Source organism: Epargyreus clarus, unplaced genomic scaffold (assembly GCF_041222505.1).
Source record: "Epargyreus clarus isolate Ecla_fem2 unplaced genomic scaffold, WU_Ecla_fem_2.2 ptg000032l, whole genome shotgun sequence".
Lineage (NCBI taxonomy): Eukaryota > Metazoa > Arthropoda > Insecta > Lepidoptera > Hesperiidae > Epargyreus > Epargyreus clarus.
Window position 1 is genome coordinate 9,123,356 of NW_027332237.1, and position 11,439 is coordinate 9,134,794.

The 11,439-nt window shown below is 34.0% G+C and overlaps 2 protein-coding genes across 2 annotated transcripts in view; one reads left to right on the top strand and one right to left on the bottom strand.

The window, feature by feature from the left end:
* mim (missing-in-metastasis) overlaps positions 1–11,439 on the bottom strand; it is a 286,624-nt gene that overhangs the window by 165,566 nt on the left and 109,619 nt on the right. The window lies entirely within an intron of this gene.
* LOC140755232 (phenoloxidase-activating factor 3-like) lies at positions 728–7,308 on the top strand. The gene is made up of 6 exons (XM_073090458.1): positions 728–886; positions 1,525–1,682; positions 2,287–2,464; positions 4,390–4,534; positions 4,783–4,976; positions 6,861–7,308. Exons 1-6 carry the CDS (start codon positions 811–813, stop codon positions 7,262–7,264), a joined length of 1,155 nt encoding a protein of 384 aa, XP_072946559.1. The 5' UTR covers positions 728–810; the 3' UTR covers positions 7,265–7,308.

Genomic DNA, 11,439 nt, shown 5'->3' on the forward strand with positions numbered 1-11,439 from the left:
ATTTATTATATTTGATTTACACATATATCGGTGACATATATATTTTTAATATAGGAGTGGCAGACTAGCATTAAGTCCACCTGATCGTAGGTGGCTACTGCTGCCCATGGACATCTGTAATCAACCCCAGATAGGATTCGTTATTGCACCCTGGCACCCTGTATATAATATAGTTCCTGAGTAAGACATTTGAAGTGGCGAATCTCTTAACATCATAAAGGTGGTAGAACCCTTTGAGGTTCGGCTCCGGCGGCACCACCGCCACACCTATTTCTGCCTAATAACAGCAGTGTTAGGCGCTGCTGTGTTCCGTTTTGAAGGGTTAAGCAGTGTTAGGCGCTGCTGTGTTCCGTTTTGAAGGGTGTGGTAAGGGAGACATACTTTTCCGAGGCGTTCCAACTTAGTCCTCAGGGGTAGCGGCGCATCTTTTGTCGACCTTAGGTACGAATTTCTGGTCCTATCTGGGGTTGATTACAGATGTCCATGGGCGGCAGTAGCCACTTACCATCAGGTGGACTGCATGCTCGTCTGCTACTCCTATATTATATAAAAAAAAAATATCATTTACAGTTTGTAATGCTTCCCATATAAAACGCTTTTACCAAATATAATTCAGTTGAGGAAAACTGGCTAAAGTAATATAATATAATATTAGGGTTTTTACCCCGTCAAAGATACTAAATATAACCAATGCAACAAACAATATAAATTTCAGTATTCGTCCTATTTATTTAATGTTCAGTGATATTTTGTTCAATTAACACGTTGAGCACTCCTCAATATATAAGTGAAAAGTTGTAAATAAAAAATATGAACGTAGCAAATACAAAGTTATTATGTATATTACTGGGCGTTATCCTCGTTAACTTAGTCCAGTGCAATCGAAGTGAGTATGACATATAAAAGTAATATAATTTATAGCAAACATTTAAACTTAGCTCTATCTCTCTCTCGACTCTCCCCTTTTGCTTGTAATTTAGGACCAGTCCACTGGTCAAAGGTTTGTGAGTTTTCTCAATCGGCAGTATCAGCCTACCCTAAATGCGTTTATATTCGTGAGTCAATCTTCATCTCCATCCCTCTACAGAAACGCAATACTGCTTCACGTTACAAATACATGTGGCGGCGATATTTTCCCGGTGGAACCATCTCGACTCTATCAATTTTCAAAACCTCTCCTTGACACTCTTTTTCTTGCAAAGCTTGTTGAAGTTGAAGCGACGTTGTGCACATATTCTTGTGATGGGTAAAAAATGTTAAACTCAGGAGACGTGACCTGATTGAAAATTCGTAAGACGGCAAAGTAAACTGAAAAAGTCAAGATGTCACCCGGTGTCAGCTTAGAAAAAATATGTTAATTCGTGTCAGTCTCCGTTTTTATTTATTATATTTTAGTATTCACGTTAGGTTTACAAAGTTTTCACTTCTGCCGGCACTGCCTGTAAAAACCCGTGTAAGCCAGTTTACACGTTGATTTTTTTAAATACTCTTTTATACACATTAATTTTGATTTTTTTTTATAAGTAACTCCTGAAAGCTGCAATGTACCGAATGAATCCCGTGGAGTGTGTATTCCGTTGCGAGAATGTCAACCATTATACGACATCATGAAGACCAAAAACCGAACATCCCCACAATATAAATTCTACAAACAAAGCAAAACCCTATGTACCGATAATTTGGTAAGAACTTGTGTATTATAGGAATGTGTATCTTTATCTATACATCTAAATCTCATCCTATACATGATGTCGAAGTCTTTAATATTGTGGAATGCGGTTATTTTATCTACAGCTCACAAATCATTGTTATTAAATAATTATGAAAAAAATATTTCATAGTAATAATATATTGACGTTTTTACGTTTTTTTTTTCTTTTCTAAAATATGAAAGTTATTAACCTGAATTTTTAAACTGTGTAAATACTAAAGTACATGTGTTAACAGTAGTCGTTAAAAACATAGCTCTACGTAGGATGGAGTAAGAATTATTGTACATTGAATATGACCTGTACAAATGTTCACTTATTTTTGTATAATTGATGAGTATAACAGATAAGTATTGAGCATGCAGTCCACCTGATGGTAAGTGGCTACGGCCGACATTGGACAATTTAATAAACCCCAAATAAGATTAGACTCATACCTCCAGTCGGCCACTGAGCACAGGTGAGCCGCTACCTCTCTAGACTGTAGCTTTTAATAGAAATTCACCTCAAAATATCTGAGCACAAATATTCATTCCAAGAAAGCACTAGAACGCAAATTACGAGTATTTTATTCCAGGTATGTTGTCCACCACAAAGTGATTGGAGTAAACTTAAATATAAACCTATAGAACAAGAAAAAAACACTCGTAAACCTACAGCTGATATTAACTCTGATTTAACAAACCGTATTTCTTACGAAGCATCCTACGAAGTGACTCAATGTGGTGTTCAGGTGACAACATCAAAAATAATCGGTAAGTATAATTGTCAATTTATTACTACTGTGAACTCATTATTCCTGAAATACTATTTTTTATAGGGGAGACTGGGGACACTTGATCCGTACGGGAGACTAGGTACACTGGATTTACAGAGCTTCTGTGAACACTATATGATTTTGGTTGGACAACATTGGGTGTCTATGATACGTTATAACTTTCTAAAGTTGGTACACCTGTCCAATTTGATATTTAAGCAGATGGCGGATGATTGTGTGTATCATGTTTCAGGAAAATATTTTTCGTAAGTTTTCATTTTGATTAAATAATTGGTTAGTAAACTTATTTTGGGTAAGTATCACTTTTAAACTATTCAATATCTATGCTTTTAAACGTCTGTTTCATAGAATAGTGTTAATAGTAGTAGATTTTTTTACAATATCTTTTTATAACCACAGTACAGCTAGGGTACACATGGTACACTTTCTTATGGGAGATATGATCGTACCGGATCAAGCTTCCACTAATATTTATTTTTTAATAATTTCAGGATTCAATATGCCTAGAGTATATAAAACAATAAAAGATGCAAAAAAAAAATATCGACCATAAGATTCTGTGATAATAGGAACATTAAGTAATGTTAGCTGAAAATATACTCGTATATACTCGTATATACGAGTATATTTTCAGCATATACTCGTATATGAGATTTATCAAAACAGTGAATATGTTGTTCTTTTTTCAACTTTACCTACTAAGCAAATAAATCAATGATAAATCAATGTTAACATATATATTTTTCTCATTTTGGTATCATATGAAACTATAGGAGACTTATTTCCCTCAGGATCAAGTGCTCCAGAGTACAAAATGTATATACCGATATCATTAACTTTTATACTTAGTATAGCCAATAAAATTCCACGTATTTCAGTACCAGTATATCTCAAACGGAACAAATTTTACCTAATAATGGTAAAAAAACAAAAGGGGGGATTCAAGTGTCCCCAGTCTCCCATAATAAAAGATTCAATTACAACTCCATTATTTATTTTCTCTGACAATTCATTCCATGACATCTTATTCTCTAAAATATATAATATCCTTTTCTTTTTATATAGTTTCCCGCTACATTGCTTCTCACCAGCAATTAAATAGACTCTTAATAACATAAATTAACTAAAAAGTACTGTAATGAAAATATACCCTTACAATATCGTACTGTTGAGACAACCATCACGCTGACCTGATGGTGATCTGGAGGCACGGCAGTGCCTCCGCAAGTCGAACAAAAAAATTATTATTTTTACATTAAGGACATAACTTCGAAAAATTAAAGGTACGTGACTGGGATTCGAATATTGGACCCTCCGGTTGAGAACCGAGCCCAAGTTTCCACCCTTAGACCATCACCGCAACACGTTTATTATTATTAAGTGTATAATTATTTTTACTATTGTAAGGGTATCTCTTGCAACTGAATAAAAAACAAGTTGACCCTAACCGATCGAGCTGTAATTTTAATAACGAACTGTGCCCCCTGGTTTCACCCGTGTTTAAAATGATAAATATTGTGGAGATTCAATGAGTTCTTTTTTTATTGCTTATTTTTATTTGTCTAAAATAAAAGTAGCCAAGTCTCTCTTTGTAACAGCAGTTAAATTACAGTAAAAGTGCCGTCAAACGCGGCCCGGCCGACTTGCATGTCGGCAAGATTTTTAAACATATTTTACAAGTGTTACAAGTGATGTATGTTACATATGCAGTATTCACAAAGATATTATTTTTAAATTACAAATGCACATCCACGAAATCCAAAATGGTGAAACAATTTTTTAAGCACGCCGCGATTTAAGTATAAAAAGAAATGATTTTTTAAAACAAATACAAAAAGAAAACAGAAGCTTTTGCTTAAAATCGGCTTTTTAATTATTTTTATCTTCTTTTTATCATACCAGGTGGTGAAAGTGTAGGTATAGAAGAATATCCTTGGCTCGCGCTTTTGGACTACAAGGACCCGAACGTCCACTGTGGTGGGAGCCTAATCACAAACAGATTCGTTATCACTGCCGCTCACTGTATACAACCTCTATACGGAGACCCGTAAGTTTTGTATTAAAATAAAACAGCTTGCAACCACTGGACACTAAGCTGAAACGCCTCAGAAAAGTATGTCTCCCTTACCACACCCTTCAAACCAGAACGCAGCAGCACACAACATTCTGTTATTGGGTAGAAATACGTGAGGGGCATATGACATAAAATGTAAAGTTTTCATCAGAAGGATCAGTGATCTTGTCACCTCAATTTGAATACACGCATGCACTATTTAATTATTTTATTTTATACAGGATTCGGGTCCGTCTAGCAGAATATAACATAACATCCTACCCTACTGATACTGTAATTGTAGGAGGTGTCGCAGAATCAGTTAACGTTACTATTATAGATGTGGAATGGTGCAAAAAATACCCAGATTACGAAGAGTCAAACAAAAATAACGACATTGCACTTATTAAAATGGCAGAAAGTGTGCAATTTTCAGGTAAGAAATATTCATATATTCGATACGAAAAGAAATTATAATACTGGTATATTATGTTGTAGGTATACGTTCATAATACCCCAATAAAATTATTAAGGGCCGATTTCACCAACGTCGCATAAATCTTATTCGCAGAATAATTCGTTAGTTACTCGCGAGTATGCCTATTTTACGTTTCAACAACATTTATCCTAGGGACAAAATCTCTATACTGGAGTAAAGTCGTATACCTCCGATTTCGGCCGAGTAACCTGCTATTCTTAGATTAGTATCTACTGTCACTGTATTGTATGTTGTACAACTTGTACTTATTACTTACATCATTGATTAAATAAAACCTTAATGATGGCACGTCGTCTTTAAAGTACTATTAAACAAAACCGATTGTGATGACGATGATTGTTTATTCAGTGGTTTAAAATAAGGGCTAATTATTTTGGAGACTTATGACAAGCACGATTTCGTGTTAAGATTTCGTTTTTAAAAGAAAATAAATATAATAAACGAATTATATAAAACAATAATAATGATTTGTTTACGCCAAATTAAAAAAATCTAAATACAACAAAACTAAACCAAAAAGCGCGGGATCACTGTCAACTAAACTGTCAAGATAACGTATTATCTGAATAAATGTAAGAATATGCAGCGCTATTGTTCAAGTATACGTCAAACTGTCTATTTTACTTTGATGCATTACGTATTTGTTCAATTTATTCGTTCAACGGCACAGAGTAACTATGCGAGAATAAGATATCCTTAGACTAACGTGGTGAAACGAAATTGAAGTTAAGCATGGAATAAATTGACAGAGTAACGTTATACCGGGATAGCTACTCTAGTATAAATTAAGTGTTGGTGAAATCGGATCTTAATCAAATCGTAACGCCGGATGAAAAATTGTATTTTCAACGAACAAATTCCAGAAAACTTTCAAATTTTTAACACGCTTTTATTATTAGCTTGGGTTGTATGTATGTATGTACGTAACAGTAACGGAATCTTTGAACCCGATTTCTATCCACTTTAAACATTCAGTTTAATTCAAAATTTTGAAAAATTATAAAAAACCGATGACAATACACGATTCTAATCATTTTGTACCATTGTCCTTAAAACATCCTCAGGATTCGCGATTTTCGAGGCGAGAGAAAGCGCCTTAGGGAGAGTTCAGTTACTAGATTGATTTTTAGTTTTGAAAAATGATAATGTTATTTCCCTATAACTCAAATGTACTGAAACATATCTTTAATGCCATCTTGTAGAATGATTTTTTAAATTCCGTACTCAAAGGATAAAACGAAACCCTCCGCTGTCTGTTCGTGAGTCACAGGGCTTTATCTCTTAAACCGTAATAGATAGACACTTGATTTTTTTACAGACGATGCATAATGATTTTCACTATAACAACAAATACTAAAAATTAATAAAATAAATATAGTTCAAAAAACTAAAAAACACGCTTTTATGATAAAATCAACTAAAAAGTAGAAAATAATTTTCAATCTAGGAATCAATTAAGGAACAGTAAATTGTATAATTGTGGAAAAAGTGTGGGGTGTTTTTCGAAAATTGATATTTGGAGCACTCCACGCTTTTTTACTACAGAAATTATAATTACTAATGAATAACAAAAAAATACACCGGCATAAAATATCTTTCATCACATATCACACTACCTCAAATAGTACAGAGGTAGTAATAGAGGTAGTAATAGTAGGTGTGTTGCAATGCTGATTATGAGGCACAACTTACAATGCTTTAGAGTTAGACCCAAAATATAATAGTAAAAGTTTGTTTCGTAATATTCGTGGAAATTAAAATACAATACTTTTAATACATCAAGAAAGTGAATAACTATATTAATTGTAAACATTCTTTCAGATTTCATTAGACCAATTTGCCTACCCAAAGTTAACTTCGTGATTGAAGTTCCAATGAACACGACAGTAACAGTAGCTGGTTGGGGGGAGGACGAGAATAATTCAAACAGTGACGTTAAGAAACATGTTGCATTAAAGTATAGACCACTGGAAGATTGCGAAGATAAACGTATTAGGTCTAAAACTCTAAGTGAAGATAAGCACATTTGTGCAGGTGGAGAAGAGGGAAAGAACAGTTGCCGGGGTGATTCCGGCGGACCTTTGATGTACAGAAATGGTACAACATTCGTTGTGGTAGGAATTGTTAAAAATGGATTCTACGATTGTTCTATGGCCAAGCCTTCTCCGTACACAAACGTTTATAATTACTTGGATTGGATCGAGGGAATAATTAACAAAATATAGCAATATGATATATATACATATAAATAAATAAGATTGAAAATTGTGTAGTCAATTTCATTACATAAATGACAGAGTTTGTAGTAGGCAATAGTGAAGTGTAAATTAATGTAAAAACATTGAAAAAAGTGCTTCATGACTTAGTTTAGTAATTTAGTTGTTTATGTTACTTTTAGCAATGCGCAAGGGTTGATGCTAGTCAGAGTCCGTCTTTCCCTGTGGTCTTTTCTCATCAATTATTCAATACTTACGGCGGCAGTAGCCACTTACCATCAGATGAATTGCATGCTCGTCTGCTACTCCTATATTATAAAAAAAAAAAGTGTACACTGTATGCCAAGTGTTACTAAGTCAATAATTATCACGATACAGTATCGAATTAGCGACTTAAGGAAACACTTATTAATGTTTACCTCACATAACATTATTAATAAATATCGAAATCATAATGTTGTTGCATACTACATCTATGTATTTCCATCATAACTTTTAGTATAGCATTGAAAAGTTACATTTGCAAAAACGATTTGAAATCATTTTTCTACAAACTTGTATTTAGATTCACACAAAGCCAGTGAGGCTTATCCATAATCAATATCCACATGACATCCATAAAGTATAATTTCGTAAATTGACTTTTAAACGCTAAGGACCAAAATTGGTAACATTTAAAAAAGAAACCGCATTACCATTGGCCGTCGATCTAATTCTCCGTCTGACATTCTTAAATAATCATTATTTATAGCAACTAAGTCGATAAAATAGCCACACTGCAGACAAAATCATCATTAGCAGTCGTTAGCACAAAGACTATCAATAAATATTGATAAATATTGATGAGAATTCATCAATATGAATCACATCACACATATTTTTTGTCAATAAAGTTACTGACACGTTTACACATGAACAAGAATGTAATCGTAAGTATGACAATATATTGACCATGCAAACCTCGGCTTCCCTCGTATTACTTAAAACTAAGAATCGGATTTCCTAATGAGAAATAAATAAATAGGAGAGCAAAGATTAGATGATTACATTTAAATTAGAGGATTGCAGTTTTTTTTTAATTCCGGCGTTAGAGACATGCGGGGTTTATAGTATATCGATAATCGCTCGAATATTTCCATCTGACTTAGTTTTTCACATTTTTTAAACCATCTAGGAGCTCTCCCCATCGCTGAAACGAAGAACTTCATTCTATGATCTAATCTACACAATTTATCTCTCCGTGGAAGGGCAATGGTATGAAATTTATTCTGGAATCTATCCTACTTCAGGTACCAATCTCTCACAACGTAAGGCTAACAGTTTTATATCACTTTTGTTACGTGTCTATAGATGAAGTACTTTCTGTGAGAGAAAATAAATGAATTTTTATTATTATATTATTATTTAAATCCGATAGGTCCTAACGACGCACGAGTGACTACACATTTAATATTAACACGCTCCCTTAACAACAATATGATTCAGTTTATTTTTTCCTCCTAACACTACATTACAACGAACGCTGTAACACATGACGCAAGCATACAAGCTATATTGTTATAAATAAACATTTTTCAGTATTGTTGTTTCCTTTTTGACTTTGATGGAAATGGAAATGAGGAAAAAACAACGTAAAGCGATATAATTAGTAATCGGTTTCGTAATGTGTATTTCCTGCAATTTTTCGCTACAAATCGTCATGGAGTGAAATTAACCCAAACTCGAATAGATTGCGCCATTTAATGAATTAAGGTCCCACGGCCTCTTTCTAGCTCCGTCATCGGACCCTCGACATTATCTAGGTATAGGACCAGAGTCCTTGTCGAAATGAATCAAACAAGACCAAATTCGACGAGGGCAAGTTATTTGTCATCGTATTTACATAAGTAGGCAAAATTTCAGCTTAATTGGATGTCACAAAAAAGAGTTGAAATGGTGGTTGAAAAATGGTACGAGAGATTTGGAAAAATATGTCTATAGACTATATATAGGTATGTAACCTATATATAGTCTAGACAACAATTTGAAAAACGTGAAAAATAGAGATAAAGCTCCTAAAATATAAGAAATATCTCATTTAATTTTAAATGACGTATATAAAAATGTATTTCAAGGATTTTTCAGCACATTTTTTTAAACTTGTTTTTCAACTTGTTGACTAGGATCGAATTAATACGAACATACCAAGTTATATAAAAGTTTGTAGTTAATAAAATTTATAATTAATTAAAATAGTAGAACTACAGTATAAATTGATAATTATACTGTAGTGGAACCCTTAGCGACTCGGCAGTAGTGTTAAGCGCTGCAGTTTAATAGTTTGAAGGTTGGTTAAGTAATATACACATGTACGAGGCGTTCCAATTTAGTTCTCAGGGGTACCATTAGTAGCCAACTTCAGCTAGGACATCATCAGATGAACTGCCGGCTCCTTTGCTATTTCCATAATATAAGAAGGATTAGAACCCTTTGTGGTTCGCCTCCGGTGGCACTAACGCCATACCTATTTCGGCATAACAGCAGTGTTAAGCGCTGCTGTGTTCTGGTTTGAACACACTTTTCCGAGACCTTCCAGCTAAGCCATCGGGGGTATTTGTGTAAGAATTTCTAATCCTATCTGGAGTTGATTACTCATGTCCATGGGCGGCAGTAGCCACTTGCCATCAGGTGGACTGCATGGTCGTCTGCTACTCCTATATTATAAAAAAATAAAAGACCGACAGACTGATTAAATGGACAACAAATATTATTACCCGACTGCAAAGTGTAATGTTTTTCGCGCGTATTATGTTTTCATATGCATGTCTGATTCTTTGGCACGGCCTGCAGTCCAAACAGCTTATATCGTACAGTGGCGTTGACTTGCCTTTTCACTTAATCATTTTTAAGCAGTATTTTTTAATAATTACTGCTTTTGTTAACAATACAATAACAATGAGTAATTGTAATTTAAATTATCAATATTAATAAAATGAATAAACAATATTACTATTTAATTAATGCATTATAATTAACTACACTAATCGGACGAGGAAGTATGAAATTAGTATACTTAACGACGCTGTGGTCATGGATATGTACCGTATAGGCTGTGTTTGAATGGTAATTAAATCTATTCAAAAGTTAGATACAATGAATTGCGTCGCCATAGCAAATTGTATGTCTACAGTAGTCTACACGTGCTCGGAACAACTTCAGAGCGGATTAGCAGTTTGTCGATAACTATACAAGCTTGAGGGATTTTAAAATACGAGATGTTATTGTATTCGTCTAAATTCTGGGAGTTACTTATTCTGGAACGTTATTTTTATAATAATAAATCCCTAGTTTTAACATTAATTTATACGTTCACTTTGTTATAGTCAGTATAATAAAGTTTATTTTTAATTCAGTGGTCAGGTACGTCTAGCGGAGTATAATACGTCATCGTACCAGACTGATGTTGTAAAAGATGACAATGGTATCCCAGAATCAGTCAACGTCACAATCATAGCTGTGGACTGGGCCGAACAACACCCACATTACAATAACATATCAAAACATCATGACATTGGACTTATTAGTAGGAAGAGAAGCGTGCAATTTTCGGGTAAGAAAATAACCGTGCGTCTAGATCTCTCTCTTTGTCTGGTCAAGCCATTACTGTTCCACCGCTGCGCATAAGTCTAGTTATCAACTCCAATGAGAGGATAAGACCGAAGTCTACCACAACAAAGTTGGAATTGGTATACGTCACACACATTTAAGATTTTTTTTTTTTCAAGAACTCTCAGACGTGTTTGTTTCCTCACGATAGTTTCCTTCATCGTTAAATCAAGTTTTTATATGGTACAGGAGCAGCAGAAAACCTCGGAAAACATGTCTCCCTTATCACACCCTACTCACTTAAATGATAATTAATGTATGATACACATATAACTAGATCACACAAAGGTTAGAGGAGAGCCGTGTCCGAGGCACGACTTAAGAACATGGACTATCCAGATTATGAGGCCGAAGTGCAAACACAGTGGTTGCAATTCGGACTGCAATTAAAATTATAATTACAAATCATAAATACATTTAATAATAAACATGTAATCCACACAATCTATATCCACACTTTACGCAAACTATGTCATGTTACGTAATTAAAGCTAATCATATATAACAATATAATATATGATGCTATATTACACATTACA